At 50.3% G+C, this 20,155-nt stretch overlaps 2 protein-coding genes across 2 annotated transcripts; both read right to left on the bottom strand.

Annotated features, from left to right (window-relative positions):
* Positions 1–3,303: 3,303 nt before the first annotated feature.
* On the bottom strand, positions 3,304–4,311 carry LOC139685204 (olfactory receptor 14C36-like). Its single transcript, XM_071581832.1, has one exon. It carries the CDS (start codon positions 4,309–4,311, stop codon positions 3,304–3,306), a length of 1,008 nt encoding a protein of 335 aa, XP_071437933.1.
* An 11,686-nt stretch (positions 4,312–15,997) lies between these two features.
* Positions 15,998–16,963, bottom strand: LOC139685202 (olfactory receptor 14C36-like). The gene has a single exon (XM_071581831.1). It carries the CDS (start codon positions 16,961–16,963, stop codon positions 15,998–16,000), a length of 966 nt encoding a protein of 321 aa, XP_071437932.1.
* Positions 16,964–20,155: the final 3,192 nt, after the last annotated feature.

The following is a 20,155-nucleotide window of genomic DNA, read 5'->3' as shown; positions in this document are numbered from 1 at the left end:
CTCTTGGCCTACAAGGCTCCTCTCTGAGTGAAATATCTTTTTCCTCCCTTCCACTCAGAAACTTCCAAACTGCACTTTGTGACTTTCCTTCTCTTTCCAGTACCATGAAAAGCTGTGACATCCTGGCAGAATCACAGAATATGCTGAGCTGGAAGAGGCCTGTAAGGATAATCAAGTCCAACACTTAGCCCTGCACAGGACCATCCATAGGAATGAAACCATGTGAGGATCATCCAAACCTTCCTTGAGCTCTGTCAGGCTTGGAGCTGTGACCAGTGCCCCAGGGTGACTGTTCAATGCCCAAGCAGATCTTCCTTGAGCCTTCACCAGTTCTTCTTCATTCTTTCACAATGGGGAACCTCAAACCCAGACACATCAGTCCAGATGTGTTACCCCAGGGCTCATTCAAAGGGGGTGACACCTCCCTTGTCTGGGTGACCACACTCCCCCAAGGCAGCCCCATGTTCTGTTGTCCTTATTCACTTTGATCCTGAGCCCCTGTGCCTCAGGACATCCCTCACACAGCCCAGGCCCTTCTCCTCGGGGTCACTCCAGAGCTGTTCAGCTCCCTGCCCTCATCTCTGGGTCATTGTGCCCCCAGGGCAGGACTGGCCTCTTTGCCTTCTAAAACTCCAGCGGGTTTGTGTTGCCAGAGCCCAGAGCTCCTCAGGGCCCCTGAGAGGGACTCTCAGCTGGGGCAGCTCTCAGGGTGTGTGCACAGGTGGCTCAGCTGCCTCTGGGTGCCCAAGGCTGCTGCTGCCTGTCAGGGAGGTGACAGATGTGACCTGGCAGCCCCTTCCCAGCCATGGCCCCCTGGAGATGCTGAGGCACAGCTGACTCCTCACAGCATTGCCACCCATCTGCTCCTTGTGTGCCATGAGCTGATCAGGTCCAGGTCACCTCACATTCCTCTCCAACACCTTGTGCCTGCTTTGGGCCCTCAAGGTCCTTGTCCTGCTCCCAAGGGCTGTTTGGGAGTAGTTAATGGTCAAGGGTTGGGCTTTAGAGCTCAGGGTAGGGATTAGGCAGAAGTTTAGGGATGTTTGGGGTTCTGCTGACAGTGTGTGGTTCATGATTAGGGGGAAAGATTTTTGGTCTGGGTTAGGATTAAAGCTTGGGGGTTTCATAATAATACTGCAGGTGTAGGTTTGGGATGGGCATTAGAGTACAAATAAGAGTCTGGAGTGCTGGGTTTGGCCTTTTCTTTCGAGGTCAGATTGAGATTGGGATTAGAGCAGTGGATTCCTTTGAATGGGAGTGGCAGCACTTTTAGGTTGGGGGTTGAGTTCACAAATTGGGTAAAGGTCTGTCAGAAGTGTTTTCAAAGTCAGTGTTTCAGAACCCTCTGCATGACCTGAACCTGTTTTGACATCATCAAAATGTTTCCTCTCTGTTGTCCAAGCTCCTCCTTCCTTCCCCAATTATCCCATTCCTCGCAGTCTCCCCAGAACTCCCATCTGGATGGGCTCAGCTTTGTGATGACACTGTGCAACCTCATGGAGTCAAAGGGCCATTGTGACATGCTGGGCCTCATGGACAAAATAACTGAAATGTTTCAGAGCCTTATGGAATCAAGGGGTCATTTTGACACTGCTGGGTGTCATGGAAATAAAGGAACCCCGGGACACCGAGGAGCCTTTTCAAATCAAGGGGCATTTGTGAAACCACAGGGCCTGATGGAGCCAAAGGACTCCAGGAACGATGTGGAAGCCCATGGGACCAAGAGGGCATTGGACATTCAGGGTGTCATGGAACCCGAGTGGCCTTGTGACATGGAGTAACCTCATGGACTCAAGGGGCCACTGTGACACTGCAGGGGTTCATGGAATCAAAGGAACCCTGGGACACAGTGGAACCTCATGAAAACAATGGTCCATTGTGACACTGCAGGGGCTCATGGAACCAAAGGAGTATGGGGACAGTGAGATATCTCAGGAAATGAAGGGGCCTTTGTGACATGTTGGTCCTCATGGAAGAAAAGGGACCCTGAGTAATTTCAGAACCTCAGGAACAAAGGGGGCACTGGGACCCCAGAACTCCATGGGATCAGCAGACCCGCTGCCTCCCCCCCACTGCCACATGAACCAGAGTCGCGGCTCTGCCGCCCCTTGGGCTCCTCTGGACTCAGCGTTTGCTTCAGCAGCACAACTTGTCTCATATGAGGCATTTTCCAGATTTTGCTTTGTCTCCTCTTTCCTGTGGTTTTACTTTTTGTTCTTTGTTCCTCCAGAGGGGCAAAGGGGAATGGGAAGCACATGTTGATCAGCATTTCTATCTGTACAAAAAAGGGAGTTGGGACAAGGGTGGGGGAGAAATAAAAGCTATTTCTCTCTCTGTTGTTGGTTTGAACTGTTCCCTTGGTATTGTTGCTTTTGCTGCTGTATTTCTGGTCACTAAACTTATTTTCTTCATTTAATACCTCCTTGTATTTTGTCTCTGTGTATTTGTGGGGAATAAAAGGGGAGAGAGTTCATTTTCTTGGAGTTCCCATTTCAATATTGGTCCTTAAACCAAGGCTGGTTGCTCGAGGGCTCCCTGAAATTGGTATCATACACAAAGGGTTTGAAAATGCAGTTTGTTCCATAGGACTGGTGCTTCAGACCCATCCCAGGAAATCTGGCTGTGCAAGGAAACTGCTTTGTGCCCCCACCCCGCACACTCACATTCTGCAACTGGGCACTGGGATTTACGTTACCAGGACACTTCCTTGAGCACATTCCTATTGGCAACTTTGGAGAAAGCTGAAAGCCTTCCTGCCCTGCCTTCAGGAGATGCCCTTCCCTGATGGAGCTGCTGTTGTGCAGCCCAGCTGTGTCCCAGCAGTGCCCACGGCCTGTCCCTGCCTGTGAGCCCAGGACGGACATGCAGCAGGATGTGACCAAGTTGCAAGAGCACTAAGGCCTTATAGCAACAGTAGGGTTGGATGAAGAGTGTGGAAGTGGAAAAGGAGCAGATATAAAAAGACAAAGTGCTGATGCTCCCTGGCAATGCTGCTGTGCTGTGATAGTCTTACTCTCTCCCTCTGCACACAGGCACTGCCACTGGCCTTCCTGTGGCCACAAAAGAAGGAACTGGAACAAACAAACTGCACCAATATCTTTTATTTGCTTTAAATATTAAAATGATCATTCTCTCATTTACACCATCTCCAAGTAAAACACAAAAGATTAAGGATCAAAGAAAAATTGAGGATCAAAAATAAAGTTTAGTTTCACAGAGCTTAAGACGAAAAAAGAAAAAAACTAAGCACGATAATCATCACCCAAAACCTGAGACAGAAGGTTGGACAGGTAATGAGTTTCTTTATGAGTGATTTGCACATGAAAACAGGCAGGTATTTACTTTAAAAATGCATCGAGTCATCATTTTCCTCACAGCATCCTTGAGTTCCTTATTTCTCAGGCTGTAGATGAAGGGGTTCAGTGCTGGAGGAACATTTCTCAGGCTGTAGATGAAGGGGTTCAGTGCTGGAGGAACCACCGAATACAGAACTGACAATGCCAGATCCAGAGATGGGGAGGAGATCATGGGAGGCTTAAGGTGGGCAAATACAGCAGTGCTGATAAACAGGGAGACCACAGCCAGGTGAGGGAGGCACGTGGAAAAAGCTTTGTGCCGTCCCTGCTCAGAGGGGATCCTCAGCACAGCCCTGAAGATCTGCACATAGGAGAAAACTATGAACATGAAACAACCAAAGACAAAAAAGGCACCAACCACAACAAACCCAAGCTCCTTGAGGTAGGAGTGTGAGCAGGAGAGCTTGAGGATCTGTGGGATTTCACAGAAGAACTGGCCCAGGGCATTGCCCTGGCACAGGGGCAGGGAAAATGTATTGGCTGTGTGCAGCAGAGCATTGAGAAAGCCAACGGCCCAGGCAGCTGCTGCCATGTGGGCACAAGCTCTGCTGCCCAGAAGGGTCCCGTAGTGCAGGGGTTTGCAGATGGCAACGTAGCGGTCGTAGCACATGATCGTGAGGAGATAAAACTCTGTTCCAATAAGAAAGAATAGAAAGAAGACCTGTGCAGCACATCCCATGTAGGAGATGGTTGTGGTGTCCCAGAGGGAGTTGTGCATGGCTTTGGGGACAGTGGTGCAGATGGAGCCCAGGTCTGTGAGGGACAGGTTGAGCAGGAAGAAGTGCATGGGGGTGTGCAGGTGGTGGTCGCAGGCTACGGCGCTGATGATGAGGCCGTTGCCCAGGAGGGCAGCCAGGAAGATGCCCAGGAAGAGCCACAAGTGCAGGAGCTGCAGCTGCCGCGTGTCTGCCAAAGGCAGGAGGAGGAACTGCCTGATGGAGCTGCTGTTCGACATGAGCTTCATCTGGCAATGGAGCACTGTCCAAGAAGGAAAAGATAGTGACAATTTAGGACAGATTTCTAAGGACAAAATCAGCCAATATCTCATAGAATTTCCAGCCCACTCCCCCAATTTCAGATTCATTTGGTCTCTCTGGGCTGATTGTGCTGCTCCAGTGGGTTAGGTCAGCCCTGATGCAGTGGGCACACAGAATCTGGCTTGTGAAAGCTCCAGTACTCACACCGAGTGCCAGGTGTAAGAACATTTCACTCTCTGCTCTTGTGGCAGAAGATTCTGTGCTGCAGAAACAGGTTTAGCTGAACGTAATACTGAGTTTGTGATAAGGGAAAAAGCCACAAAAATAACTGCTAAGAGAAGGTGTTTGCACCCGTTAGCAGCAGGTATTTATTTCTGAGCAGGAAGCAAGGCAGCAAAACTTCAAGCAGAGGCTTGCTCACCTGGCAGGTGTCAAAGGAGGCCGTATTATACATTTGAACATAATTGATTACAACATCTCATTGCATATTGATTACAGGTGGGGTCTTGGTAGAGCTGGGGCGGTGTTTTCTTCTGGCATCAGTTCTGTGGAGGGGTCCTTCTGTTCTTCATCCCCAAAAGGAGGGTCCCAGGTAGTCTTCCTCTCCTTGACCCAGCTTGGTTCCTTTCATAGGTGACCTAACCAAAACTAGTAGAAAAAATCTTGGCTAGCTACCATTTTGCTCTATTCAAATGTCCACCATTACCTGATTAATTCGGCTCCAGGCTACAGTACAGAGAACTGAACAACAATCATGTCCTAGGAAAGAGAACAGAACATGCTTGGTAGTAAGGCTGGAGCAAACAGGCCTGGAACTTAGGGAGGGGTTTTGGTTATTGGCCCTTGTTCCTTCTCGGTTTCTTTGAGGTTTTTGTTCTAGTTGTTTGATTTGTTTTTTTTTCTATTGCCATATCAATCAAGTGGTATTATTGAGTCTAGAAATTTTAATTTTTGGTGAATGAAAGTGTGAACATCCTTAGGACGGGACAGATGATAGTGCTCAGCTCTCAGTGTTTTAGTTCATAGTCAGCACAGACAGATACAGTGCTGACTGCTCTGTTTCCCATCTGCCCTGCACTTCCATTTGTGGTGCCTCAGAGCTGATTGCAGAGTAAAATATCTGTGCAGGTTCTGGTGACAATGGCAGAGCAATCCTGAGGAGGCTGGAAAAGGGACACTGATGGTGCCTGTAGGGCACAGTGTGGTGATTTCTCATATTGCCTGTTTTATTCAGTTCTCATTGTAGAAGATGAAGAATTTCTGTGCCTGCTGCTGGACTGAGAAATTAATTACTGTGTCCCATTGCCTACCTGGGCAAGCCAGAGCAGAAGACATAAAGAGCAGGACCAATTCCAATCATGTGTCACAAAACCTTCTGTGCTTCTTTAAAACTCCATTCTTGAATGTCCTGTTGTGATTTGGAGCTGTGAGCAGCCAGCCACCTTCAGCACCCTGAGAGTGGAAGGATCCTGCTCTCATCTACCATTGATTGCTCCTTCCCCACAGCCCTTCTACCCCAGCCCTGTGAGCAGCTCCCCAGGTTGGCTGAGAGCTGACCCTGGCAGGCAGCAGAGTCCCTGCCCCAGCACAGCGCCCTGGGTTGCAGGACCCTGCTCTGCCCCACAGCCCTGGGCACCCATGGCTGCACCCCCCGGCTCCACAGCTATTCCAAAGTGTCCCCCAACAGCCCCCACCTCACACATCCCATCAGCTGGGGCTGTGGCAGCTTTAGGAGATACCTCCAGGAGCTGCCCCTGCATTGCCCTGCACCCACAGACTCACCATGTCCAGCACTGCAGAGATTTCTCCTCCATGAGCTCTGAGTCATTCTCCCAGTGCTGAGCCTTTTTAAGCTCTGTCTGTGCCCTGCTGGTGTCCCTGAGCTGCCCTGGCAGTGCCCTGAGCCCTGCTGGGCTGTGCACAGGAGCTGCTCCGCTTGCCAGGAGCTCCCTGTGTGCCAGGAGCCCGGCCCAGCTCAGCAGCACAGCAACAGCCCAGGGCATTTAATGGCCCTCTGGGGGGTTTGTGTTGTTTACATCAGACTCAGTCCTTCAGAGTAACTTCAAACAACTTCTCAAGAAGTCAAAGTGAGAGTGAAACTCTGAAGTTTCTTGTATTCCTATTAGGTTCAATTAAGAGATAAGACTGAGAAAGTGTCCCCAGATTCCAGGCAGAGCAGAAAACTGCAGACAGTGGTGAAAATTATGAAGAAGCAAGGAAAGGTGTCTCTCATGCTTAGGAAACCTCTATATGTTTCCTTATTCCAAAGGGCCAAGCCCTGACACCCAGACCCTGGGAAAGCAGATTCTGTTCCTCCCTCATTCCTCAGGGTTCTTCCTGGGGCACTGGGATGTGGGATGTGCAATGCCAAGGGCAGGAGGATGGGGTGGCACCTCCCAGGCTGCTGAGCAGGGACAAGGAGGCAATGAGGCCCCAGGGCTGCAAAGCTCACTTGTCTCCTCATGCCATCAGGGGCACACACAGCAGCCATGGCCAAAGGCCTGCACAAGTTGGCTCTCTTGGGGCCTTTCAGCTTCTGCACATCCCTGTCTCCTCTCCAGCCCAGGCTGTCCTACGGTGTCCATGCCCTGCCCCTTTCCCTGCAGTCTGTCGGCATCCCCTGGCTGCCCCACCTCGCTGGCCCCTTCCTGCACTGACATCTCTCCCTCCTCCCTGGCTCTGCCTTGGAGCACAAAGCCTTGGACTGATCCAGACTCCTTCAGGGGGATGTGTTGCACCACAGCACTGCCCTTGGGCAGAAATTCCTTTCTCCTTGTGTGCAGTCTGGACCTCCCCACTTTCCCTTCAAGGCCTCTCAGGCTTCTCCGGTTCTTTCCTCAGTCTCCACACCACTGGGCCCAGGGCTTGGAGGCTTCCAAACCCCTTCATACGATATCTCTGGTATTTAGCCATGAAAATGTTGTGCTCTTAGTGCAGGAGAGACAGAGTGACACTTTTTGCCAAAGGTTGTATTGGCAGAACAAGGCACAGGATCTGGAACTGAATGAGGGGAGATTTCCATTGGATGTCAGGAAGAAATATTTTGTGCTGAGGGTGGCAGGAACCTGGGCCAGGTTACAGAGTAAGTGGAAACCCCATCCCTGGAGCTGCCCAAGGTTTGGAATTTTGTAAAACTTAAACTTGTGGAAGGTGTCCCTGAGTAATTGAAGTGCACTTTGACTAGTGGCTATTTTAGGTCTCTTCCAACCCAAACAGTTTATTATTCTTTTTTCCTATATCCCCAACTCCTTCTCCACAGGGTTGCAAATACCGACATGCACCATGTTGGCATTTTAATGTGACCTAATCCCCAACACTTTATGAAAATGGAAAACCAGTCCTTTTAGGGACATGAATTTCAATGACGTTGGAGGAACCTTTCAAAACTCAAAAGTTACAAAGGAACTAATAGAGATTTCCAACATCTCTGCATGAAAGGCTCCCCAAGTGATCAGTGACAGCCCCCCAGGATGACCTTGCAGCAGAGGTTGGGGGTTTTCTCACTCAGATCCTGAGACTCAGGATGGGCAGCCACAAAGTGCATTTAGGGACAGTGCAAGACTTGCCATGGGATGTCCAGGAAATGACCAAAGAGATTTGTGGAGGAAGATGTATGAGCAATCAGAGAGAAAAGGGTATGAAGGAGCTGGGCATGTTTAAAGAGGTGACTGGTCAGTGCCTTTTTCTGGCTGTGCCCTGTAACTGATCTCACAGTCTGTTATATTTTCCTAATCCCTCCATTGCCAAGAACTTTCTGGGACAAGGGATCTCTGTGCTCTGGGTATGGAGGGAGGTCTAAGTGCAAACGACTGGAGTGGGAGCCACAATACCATCAGATCTTGTGTTCTCTGGGGGCCCAGACACTGGTGAGACTGGTGTGTGTGCACAGAACACTGGTGGGGGTGGGGGTGGGTGGAACCACCAGAGAACATCAAACCAGAGAAACCAGTGACTGGCAGAGGCCTTGGAGCCCCTGTCTGAGATCATCCCCTGAAGGATCCACATTGTCTGGATGTCTCTGGAGCTCTACGTCTTCTCCTGACATGGCAGAGCACACAAACAGCCCATCCTTGTGTTCCTTTCCCCACTCACTGTGCTTTGGCCCAGAAACTTCTTGAGGTCTCTTCCAGGATGATTCCCTGTGCATTTCCCTCCCCATGGGCCTTCCCTTCCTGATGCAGCATCTGTGGGGCAGCAGAGCTGGGTCAGTGCAGGGCCAGGACTGGCTGTGACAGGGGCCATGAAGCCACAGCCAGGAGGTGACAGCAAGGACAGTTTGCAAAATAAAAAATTAGAAATGGCGACTCTTTTTGAGGGAGGGAAGGTTTGACTGGAGCTGGCATGTGAAGAGGATGAAAGACAAGGGGTCTTGAGGGAAAGAGGGAATGTTCAGCCTGGAGATGAGGAAAAGACTTTTCCCCAGTTTCAGGGCCAGTGCAGAGCAGGGTGGCCACAAGCCCAGGGTGCCTTCCTGCCTGCCAGGGTTGGTGGGGTTGTGTGACAGAGCTGCCCCCAGAATCAGAACCCGGGGGGCTCTCCCACCTCCCCCACTCTTTCACCTCCCCCAGATGGAATTCCTGTTGTGTGGGTTCCCTGATGTGCTGGATGACCTCACAATGCTCCCTGGCCAGAATGTCTCCTGAGGGCCACCCAGGCTGCTGCAGTGGAAGTGACCTCACAACCATCACATTCCAGCCATATCCCCCATGCCTGGCCTCCCCTTCCCTCTGCCCCTGTCTGGTCTCTGCTCAGATTGTAGGAAATGATATAACTTTTCTAATTTCATCATGGTTTTAATTAGCCTTTTAATGAACTGCTTGAATTAATGACAAGTTGTGTGTTGGGCCTTAAATCTCTTTCAGCCAGCACTCAGCAGAATTTAACCTACCACTGTGAGAACACAGCTTGGGAAAAGTACTAATTCTCTAAGTTTTGTTAAGTGAACCTTGATATGCTTTGATGAACAAAGCCTGGGATAGAAAGATGTACTGTTGATGTTGGACATCTGGAATGCAGAATTTATGGACCACAAGGACACTTGCAGAAACCAGTAGATAGAGAAGATGGCTAACAAGGACTTAGTAGATGTGATGGAAAGTCCCAACCAGGAGAAAAAGACTAAAAATATGGACTAATTAGCACAGAGAGGGAGAAGTCCATAACCAGTAGAAGATAAAAATTAATTCAATATTAATTCAAAATTACTTCAATAAAATTATGTCATTTAGAACCAATGAACATTGATTTCTTTGTGATGCATTGGTGTCTGTGTGAAAGGATTTCTGTTGGACACACACACAGAGCACTGGGAATAAAGTGATTCCTTCCTTTGTAACACCAAACATGCAGTGTTAGGGGGTTTTATTACCCCAGTCATTTCAGAGGGGTTTGGCAACAGCATGGGCAGGTTTTGATTAATATCTTTTCTCCAAGTTGCTGGGGCCCAATTGCTTCCCCATGAGGCTCCTGTAGCAGAAGTGGCTTTGCAGAGCCCAGCAAGAAAGAACACCCTTAAGCAGCAGCTCTGCAGGGCTGCCCACCAGGCTGGGCTGGCAAGGGAGGGCTCCTGGCCATGGACTGGCAGGACCTGCTGCTGCCAAGATGCATTTGGGGTTTCAGGCTCTCCCTGGCAGAGGTGCCACCAAGTCACTCTGCAGTTTTGCCTGTGGCCTTCAATGTGCTGGGCCTGGCCTGGGACTTTTCCTGCAGTGGGATGTGTCCTGGTCCTGGCACAGGAAAGGCAGTTCCTCCCCCAGCAATCTGCTCCTTCTGTGTGTCAGGCCCCCACTCACTGCCCCTCACTCTGCTCAGTGTTTGCCTTGGCTCGTGGCTGCATTGATCAGATCTGCTTGAGTGTTCTGAGGCACAACCCAACACCTACTGCCTTCTGCACCCACAGCATAAGAAATATGACTTTCCTTTTCTATGGGGCTGGACCTGATGGGTCTTTGCATTACTGTCTTTAGTTTCCATTTTTTGAAAATTACCTTTTCCCCAATTGGGTCAAGATGTTGGGCTCTTTCACAGTTGCCTGAAGTAACTCAGAATCACAGAGTGTCCTGAGTTTCATGGACCTTCAAAGATCATCTAGATCCAACCTCTGTGACATGAACAGGGGCACCTTGCACTAGACTGGGTTGCCCAAGAGCTCTGCCCAGCCTGGCCTTGAACACTCCAGGGATGGGGCATCCACAGCTTCTCTGGGAAACCTGTGCCAGCACCCTCAGAGGGAAAAATTTCTTCCTAATACCTCATCTAAACCTTCTGATTCAGTCATTCCCCTTTTTCCTGTCACTCCAGGCCCTGGTAAATAGTCTCTCTCCATCTTCCTTTTTGTTCTTTAAGGTACCTGAAGGCCACAGTTAGGCCAACCCAAAGGCTCTCTTCTCGAAGTCGAACAATCCCAGCTCTCTCAGCCATCTCTCATGGCACAGCTGCTCCATCCCTCTGATCATCTTGGTGCCTCCTCGGGACTTGCTCCACCAGCTCCATGTCCTTGCTGTGCTGGGACCCCAGAGCTGGAGGGAGCTCTGCAGGTGGGGTCTCACCTGAGAGGGCAGAATCCCCCTGCCCTGCTGCCCAGGCTGCTTTGGAGACAGCCCAGGACACCACTGGTCACCACTTGCCTTGCTGACCAAAGATCCAGTAACACATCCCCCCTGGAAAGGCCTCCTATTACCTGGGTCAGGAAGTTTTCCCCCATTCCTTCCAGGAGTATCCCTTGACTTTTCCAGGTGTGTGGTGAAGTGTCTCTTGACTGTGCCAGGTGCTCCTGTATGATAAAGGTGGGGACAATCCTGACCATAACAGGTGGGGATCACAGGATAATCAGCCACTCTCTGAAAGCCTTGGAACATTCCCTACATGAATTGTATGTAGCAGAAGTGGAACAATTCCCAAACATTTTGGAATCTCCAGTAATTACTGACATGAGGATGGAAATTCAGCAGAGAACTAAAGCCAGTCACCCTGTGACCCCACAAACAGAGGTCGAGAGGGAGGCCCCTGGAGCTCCCCAGCACCTCCCTCTCAGTGGGCACCTCTGTGAGCCTCTCGGAGCTCAGGAACCCTCAAGTTTGCAACACTCCAAAGAGCGTCGCTGATGCCCAGGACAATTCTGATCCCCCCTCAACAAACACACCCCTCCAGGTGCCCCCCTTGTCTCTTGGGAATCACAAAGGGATGGGATGGGAGTGTTTCACTGACAACCAGGAGAATTGTGGATGGGCACCTTTACACACACAGATATTGATGTGTCCAAACATCTCTGCCTGTGTGTGTGTGAATTGAGTGTGGTGTGAATGTTGTTGTTGTGAATCTATAACTGAGTCACTGTTAAAATTGTAGCAAATGGCATCAATTCACTTGATAACTGAGAAACTCATCAATGATACAGTACTACTACTCTGTTTTAACTCTTTTGTATCCAAATCCTTTGCACCCTGACCCTCTTACAGCTCAAGTCTCTGAATAAATCATTCCCATTCACTAAGAAAAAGTATATATTTCTTGTGCGGTCCACTTTGAAATTTCCTCCTTAGGAAAACTACAAAACAACTCCAATTAGTACAAGTCTTCAAGACTTGAGAACAATTAAATGAAGATAAATAAATTGTTTTTCTGTGTTTTAATAAGCCCCAATGTGTATTTGGAGATGAGTCCATGATCCTCAGGAAGTGAGAGAAGATTGAAAAAGTGACTCAAGAAGTCAGAAGCCAAACTCCAAGTCCCTTGAAGCATCAATGGGCCCCACTGAGGGCAGACACTGACAAAGCCTCCCCAGGGACTCCTTAGAGCAGATCCTTAGAGGCCCTGATTGCAGGGAGACAAAGGCTCTGTGCAGGCACCTGCAATGCTGAGAAAACCCTGGGCTGGTTGGAGGAAGCACAAAGGCCAAGGCCTGAGCCCCAGGCCCTGGGACAGCAGGTCCTGTCCCTCACAGGTGGCTCAGGGATGTTTGTGGGGCAGTGGGGTGGGAGGGGGAGGAACAACAAATGTCAAAACCTGTGCAACCCCTCCCAGCATCCTCAGGGATGGGTGAGGCAGAAACTAAGTCCAGAATCTCCAAAGATAGTTCCTTCTGGTGGCCTCAGTGGCAAAGGCACCTGCCAGAGCCAAAGTGACAAATCCCTGGGTGCCTTTGTGCCTTCCAGCCCTGCCAGAGCCCTTGGCCATCTCTCCTGCAGCCTGTCCTGCCCTGTCTCTGCTGCTCCTCTGGCCTTGCAGGCTGCACAGACCCATCCTGCTTTGCCACCAGCCCTCCCAGCAGCATTTCTGTGCCCTCACTGATGTCTCTGCACCATCTCACGCTGTTCCCTGCAACACAAAGCCATGGGATGTTCCTGACACCCTCTGGGTGACCTCTTGGCCCACAAGGCTCCTCTCTGAGTGAAATATCTTTTTCCTCCCTTCCACTCAGAAACTTCCAAACTGCACTTTGTGACTTTCCTTCTCTTTCCAGTACCATGAAAAGCTCTGTCATCCTGACAGAATCACAGAATATGCTGAGCTGGAAGAGGCCTGTAAGGATAATCAAGTCCAACACTTAGCCCTGCACAGGACCATCCATAGGAATGAAACCATGTGAGGATCATCCAAACCTTCCTTGAGCTCTGTCAGGCTTGGAGCTGTGACCAGTGCCCCAGGGTGACTGTTCAATGCCCAAGCAGATCTTCCTTGAGCCTTCACCAGTTCTTCTTCATTCTTTCACAATGGGGAACCTCAAACCCAGACACATCAGTCCAGATGTGTTACCCCAGGGCTCATTCAAAGGGGGTGACACCTCCCTTGTCTGGGTGACCACACTCCCCCAAGGCAGCCCCATGTTCTGTTGTCCTTATTAACTTTGATCCTGAGCCCCTGTGCCTCAGGACATCCCTCACACAGCCCAGGCCCTTCTCCTCGGGGTCACTCCAGAGCTGTTCAGCTCCCTGCCCTCATCTCTGGGTCATTGTGCCCCCAGGGCAGGACTGACCTCTTTGCCTTCCAAAACTCCAGCGGGTTTGTGTTGCCAGAGCCCAGAGCTCCTCAGGGCCCCAGAGAGGGACTCTCAGCTGGGGCAGCTCTCAGGGTGTGTGCACAGGTGGCTCAGCTGCCTCTGGGTGCCCAAGGCTGCTGCTGCCTGTCAGGGAGGTGACAGATGTGACCTGGCAGCCCCTTCCCAGCCATGGCACCCTGGAGATGCTGAGGCACAGCTGACTCCTCACAGCATTGCCACCCATCTGCTCCTTGTGTGCCATGAGCTGATCAGGTCCAGGTCACCTCACATTCCTCTCCAACACCTTGTGCCTGCTTTGGGCCCTCAAGGTCCTTGTCCTGCTCCCAAGGGCTGTTTGGGAGTAGTTAATGGTCAAGGGTTGGGCTTTAGAGCTCAGGGTAGGGATTAGGCAGAAGTTTAGGGATGTTTGGGGTTCTGCTGACAGTGTGTGGTTCATGATTAGGGGGAAAGATTTTTGGTCTGGGTTAGGATTAAAGCTTGGGGGTTTCATAATAATACTGCAGGTGTAGGTTTGGGATGGGCATTAGAGTACAAATAAGAGTCTGGAGTGCTGGGTTTGGCCTTTTCCTTCGAGGTCAGATTGAGATTGGGATTAGAGCAGTGGATTCCTTTGAATGGGAGTGGCAGCACTTTTAGGTTGGGGGTTGAGTTCACAAATTGGGTAAAGGTCTGTCAGAAGTGTTTTCAAAGTCAGTGTTTCAGAACCCTCAGCATGACCTGAACCTGTTTTGACATCATCAAAATGTTTCCTCTCTGTTGTCCAAGCTCCTCCTTCCTTCCCCAATTATCCCATTCCTCGCAGTCTCCCCAGAACTCCCATCTGGATGGGCTCAGCTTTGTGATGACACTGTGCAACCTCATGGAGTCAAAGGGCCATTGTGACATGCTGGGCCTCATGGACAAAATAACTGAAATGTTTCAGAGCCTTATGGAATCAAGGGGTCATTTTGACACTGCTGGGTGTCATGGAAATAAAGGAACCCCGGGACACCGAGGAGCTTTTTCAAATCAAGGGGCAGTTGTGGCACCACAGGGCCTGATGTAGCCAAAGGACTCCAGGAACGATGTGGAAGCCCATGGGACCAAGAGGGCATTGGACATTCAGGGTGTCATGGAACCCGAGTGGCCTTGTGACATGGAGTAACCTCATGGACTCAAGGGGCCACTGTGACACTGCAGGGGCTCATGGAATCAAAGGAACCCTGGGACACAGTGGAACCTCATGAAATCAATGGTCCATTGTGACACTGCAGGGGCTCATGGAACCAAAGGAGTATGGGGACAGTGAGATATCTCAGGGAATGAAGGGGCCATTGTGATATGTTGGTCCTCATGGAAGAAAAGGGACCCTGAGTAATTTCAGAACCTCAGGAACAAAGGGGGCACTGGGACCCCAGAACTCCATGGGATCAGCAGACCCGCTGCCTCCCCCCCACTGCCACATGAACCAGAGTCGCGGCTCTGCCGCCCCTTGGGCTCCTCTGGACTCAGCGTTTGCTTCAGCAGCACAACTTGTCTCATATGAGGCATTTTCCAGATTTTGCTTTGTCTCCTCTTTCCTGTGGTTTTACTTTTTGTTCTTTGTTCCTCCAGAGGGGCAAAGGGGAATGGGAAGCACATGTTGATCAGCATTTCTATCTGTACAAAAAAGGGAGTTGGGACAAGGGTGGGGGAGAAATAAAAGCTATTTCTCTCTCTGTTGTTGGTTTGAACTGTTCCCTTGGTATTGTTGCTTTTGCTGCTGTATTTCTGGTCACTAAACTTATTTTCTTCATTTAATACCTCCTTGTATTTTGTCTCTGTGTATTTGTGGGGAATAAAAGGGGAGAGAGTTCATTTTCTTGGAGTTCCCATTTCAATATTGGTCCTTAAACCAAGGCTGGTTGCTCGAGGGCTCCCTGAAATTGGTATCATACACAAAGGGTTTGAAAATGCAGTTTGTTCCATAGGACTGGTGCTTCAGACCCATCCCAGGAAATCTGGCTGTGCAAGGAAACTGCTTTGTGCCCCCACCCCGCACACTCACATTCTGCAACTGGGCACTGGGATTTACGTTACCAGGACACTTCCTTGAGCACATTCCTATTGGCAACTTTGGAGAAAGCTGAAAGCCTTCCTGCCCTGCCTTCAGGAGATGCCCTTCCCTGATGGAGCTGCTGTTGTGCAGCCCAGCTGTGTCCCAGCAGTGCCCACGGCCTGTCCCTGCCTGTGAGCCCAGGACGGACATGCAGCAGGATGTGACCAAGTTGCAAGAGCACTAAGGCCTTATAGCAACAGTAGGGTTGGATGAAGAGTGTGGAAGTGGAAAAGGAGCAGATATAAAAAGACAAAGTGCTGATGCTCCCTGGCAATGCTGCTGTGCTGTGATAGTCTTACTCTCTCCCTCTGCACACAGGCACTGCCACTGGCCTTCCTGTGGCCACAAAAGAAGGAACTGGAACAAACAAACTGCACCAATATCTTTTATTTGCTTTAAATATTAAAATGATCATTCTCTCATTTACACCATCTCCAAGTAAAACACAAAAGATTAAGGATCAAAGAAAAATTGAGGATCAAAAATAAAGTTTAGTTTCACAGAGCTTAAGACGAAAAAAGAAAAAAACTAAGCACGATAATCATCACCCAAAACCTGAGACAGAAGGTTGGACAGGTAATGAGTTTCTTTATGAGTGATTTGCACATGAAAACAGGCAGGTATTTACTTTAAAAATGCATCGAGTCATCATTTTCCTCACAGCATCCTTGAGTTCCTTATTTCTCAGGCTGTAGATGAAGGGGTTCAGTGCTGGAGGAACCACCGAATACAGAACTGACAATGCCAGATCCAGAGATGGGGAGGAGATCATGGGAGGCTTAAGGTGGGCAAATACAGCAGTGCTGATAAACAGGGAGACCACAGCCAGGTGAGGGAGGCACGTGGAAAAAGCTTTGTGCCGTCCCTGCTCAGAGGGGATCCTCAGCACAGCCCTGAAGATCTGCACATAGGAGAAAACAATGAACATGAAACAACCAAAGACAAAAAAGGCACCAACCACAACAAACCCAAGCTCCTTGAGGTAGGAGTGTGAGCAGGAGAGCTTGAGGATCTGTGGGATTTCACAGAAGAACTGGCCCAGGGCATTGCCCTGGCACAGGGGCAGGGAAAATGTATTGGCTGTGTGCAGCAGAGCATTGAGAAAGCCAACGGCCCAGGCAGCTGCTGCCATGTGGGCACAAGCTCTGCTGCCCAGAAGGGTCCCGTAGTGCAGGGGTTTGCAGATGGCAACGTAGCGGTCGTAGCACATGATCGTGAGGAGATAAAACTCTGTTCCAATAAGAAAGAATAGAAAGAAGACCTGTGCAGCACATCCCATGTAGGAGATGGTTGTGGTGTCCCAGAGGGAGTTGTGCATGGCTTTGGGGACAGTGGTGCAGATGGAGCCCAGGTCTGTGAGGGACAGGTTGAGCAGGAAGAAGTGCATGGGGGTGTGCAGGTGGTGGTCGCAGGCTACGGCGCTGATGATGAGGCCGTTGCCCAGGAGGGCAGCCAGGAAGATGCCCAGGAAGAGCCACAAGTGCAGGAGCTGCAGCTGCCGCGTGTCTGCCAATGGCAGGAGGAGGAACTGGCTGATGGAGCTGCTGTTCGACATGAGCTTCATCTGGCAATGGAGCACTGTCCAAGAAGGAAAAGATAGTGACAATTTAGGACAGATTTCTAAGGACAAAATCAGCAAATATCTCATAGAATTTCCAGCCCACTCCCCCAATTTCAGATTCATTTGGTCTCTCTGGGCTGATTGTGCTGCTCCAGCGAGTTAGGTCAGCCCTGATGCAGTGGGCACACACAATCTGGCTTGTGAAAGCTCCAGTACTCACACCGAGTGCCAGGTGTAAGAACATTTCACTCTCTGCTCTTGTGGCAGAAGATTCTGTGCTGCAGAAACAGGTTTAGCTGAACGTAATAGTGAGTTTGTGATAAGGGAAAAAGCCACAAAAATAACTGCTAAGAGAAGGTGTTTGCACCCGTTAGCAGCAGGTATTTATTTCTGAGCAGGAAGCAAGGCAGCAAAACTTCAAGCAGAGGCTTGCTCACCTGGCAGGAGTCAAAGGGGGCTGTATTATACATTTGAACATAATTGATTACAACATCTCATTGCATATTGATTACAGGTGGGGTCTGGGCGGAGCTGGGGCGGTGTTTTCTTCTGGCATCAGTTCTGTGGAGGGGTCCTTCTGTTCTTCATCCCCAAAAGGAGGGTCCCAGGTAGTCTTCCTCTCCTTGACCCAGCTTGGTTCCTTTCATAGGTGACCTAACCAAAACTAGTAGAAAAAATCTTGGCTAGCTACCATTTTGCTCTATTCAACTGTCCACCATTACCTGATTAATTCGGCTCCAGGCTACAGTACAGAGAACTGAACAACAATCATGTCCTAGGAAAGAGAACAGAACATGCTTGGTAGTAAGGCTGGAGCAAACAGGCCTGGAACTTAGGGAGGGGTTTTGGTTATTGGCCCTTGTTCCTTCTCGGTTTCTTTGAGGTTTTTGTTCTAGTTGTTTGATTTGTTTTTTTTTCTATTGCCATATCAATCAAGTGGTATTATTGAGTCTAGAAATTTTAATTTTTGGTGAATGAAAGTGTGAACATCCTTAGGACGGGACAGATGATAGTGCTCAGCTCTCAGTGTTTTAGTTCATAGTCAGCACAGACAGATACAGTGCTGACTGCTCTGTTTCCCATCTGCCCTGCACTTCCATTTGTGGTGCCTCAGAGCTGATTGCAGAGTAAAATATCTGTGCAGGTTCTGGTGACAATGGCAGAGCAATCCTGAGGAGGCTGGAAAAGGGACACTGATGGTGCCTGTAGGGCACAGTGTGGTGATTTCTCATATTGCCTGTTTTATTCAGTTCTCATTGTAGAAGATGAAGAATTTCTGTGCCTGCTGCTGGACTGAGAAATTAATTACTGTGTCCCATTGCCTACCTGGGCAAGCCAGAGCAGAAGACATAAAGAGCAGGACCAATTCCAATCATGTGTCACAAAACCTTCTGTGCTTCTTTAAAACTCCATTCTTGAATGTCCTGTTGTGATTTGGAGCTGTGAGCAGCCAGCCACCTTCAGCACCCTGAGAGTGGAAGGATCCTGCTCTCATCTACCATTGATTGCTCCTTCCCCACAGCCCTTCTACCCCAGCCCTGTGAGCAGCTCCCCAGGCCGGCTGAGAGCTGACCCTGGCAGGCAGCAGAGTCCCTGCCCCAGCACAGCGCCCTGGGTTGCAGGACCCTGCTCTGCCCCACAGCCCTGGGCACCCCTGGCTGCAGCCCCCGGCTCCACAGCTATTCCAAAGTGTCCCCCAACAGCCCCCACCTCACACATCCCATCAGCTGGGGCTGTGGCAGCTTTAGGAGATACCTCCAGGAGCTGCCCCTGCATTGCCCTGCACCCACAGACTCACCATGTCCAGCACTGCAGAGATTTCTCCTCCATGAGCTCTGAGTCATTCTCCCAGTGCTGAGCCTTTTTAAGCTCTGTCTGTGCCCTGCTGGTGTCCCTGAGCTGCCCTGGCAGTGCCCTGAGCCCTGCTGGGCTGTGCACAGGAGCTGCTCCGCTTGCCAGGAGCTCCCTGTGTGCCAGGAGCCCGGCCCAGCTCAGCAGCACAGCAACAGCCCAGGGCATTTAATGGCCCTCTGGGGGGTTTGTGTTGTTTACATCAGACTCAGTCCTTCAGAGTAACTTCAAACAACTTCTCAAGAAGTCAAAGTGAGAGTGAAACTCTGAAGTTTCTTGTATTCCTATTAGGTTCAATTAAGAGATAAGACTGAGAAAGTGTCCCCAGATTCCAGGCAGAGCAGAAAACTGCAGACAGTGGTGAAAATTAGGAAGAAGCAAGGAAAGGTGTCTCTCATGCTTAGGAAACCTCTATATGTTTCCTTATTCCAAAGGGCCAAGCCCTGACACCCAGACCCTGGGAAAGCAGCTTCTGTTCCTCCCTCATTCCTCAGGGTTCTTCCTGGGGCACTGGGATGTGGGATGTGCAATGCCAAGGGCAGGAGGATGGGGTGGCACCTCCCAGGCTGCTGAGCAGGGACAAGGAGGCAATGAGGCCCCAGGGCTGCAAAGCTCACTTGTCTCCTCATGCCATCAGGGGCACACACAGCAGCCATGGCCAAAGGCCTGCACAAGTTGGCTCTCTTGGGGCCTTTCAGCTTCTGCACATCCCTGTCTCCTCTCCAGCCCAGGCTGTCCTACGGTGTCCATGCCCTGCCCCTTTCCCTGCAGTCTGTCGGCATCCCCTGGCTGCCCCACCTCGCTGGCCCCTTCCTGCACTGACATCTCTCCCTCCTCCCTGGCTCTGCCTTGGAGCACAAAGCCTTGGACTGATCCAGACTCCTTCAGGGGGATGTGTTGCACCACAGCACTGCCCTTGGGCAGAAATTCCTTTCTCCTTGTGTGCAGTCTGGACCTCCCCAGTTTCCCTTCAAGGCCTCTCAGGCTTCTCCTGTTCTTTCCTCAGTCTCCACACCACTGGGCCCAGGGCTTGGAGGCTTCCAAACCCCTTCATACGATATCTCTGGTATTTAGCCATGAAAATGTTGTGCTCTTAGTGCAGGAGAGACAGAGTGACACTTTTTGCCAAAGGTTGTATTGGCAGAACAAGGCACAGGAACTGGAACTGAATGAGGGGAGATTTCCATTGGATGTCAGGAAGAAATATTTTGTGCTGAGGGTGGCAGGAACCTGGGCCAGGTTACAGAGTAAGTGGAAACCCCATCCCTGGAGCTGCCCAAGGTTTGGAATTTTGTAAAACTTAAACTTGTGGAAGGTGTCCCTGAGTAATTGAAG

Source organism: Pithys albifrons, unplaced genomic scaffold (genome assembly GCF_047495875.1).
Source record: "Pithys albifrons albifrons isolate INPA30051 unplaced genomic scaffold, PitAlb_v1 scaffold_44, whole genome shotgun sequence".
Classification (NCBI taxonomy): domain Eukaryota; kingdom Metazoa; phylum Chordata; class Aves; order Passeriformes; family Thamnophilidae; genus Pithys; species Pithys albifrons.
This window is presented reverse-complemented; position numbering and strand designations above follow the sequence as displayed.

Coding starts and splice junctions, on each gene's coding strand:
- LOC139685204 (XM_071581832.1), bottom strand. CDS start 4,311: ATGTCGAACAGCAGCTCCATCAGGCAGTTCCTCCTCCTGCCTTTGGCA.
- LOC139685202 (XM_071581831.1), bottom strand. CDS start 16,963: ATGTCGAACAGCAGCTCCATCAGCCAGTTCCTCCTCCTGCCATTGGCA.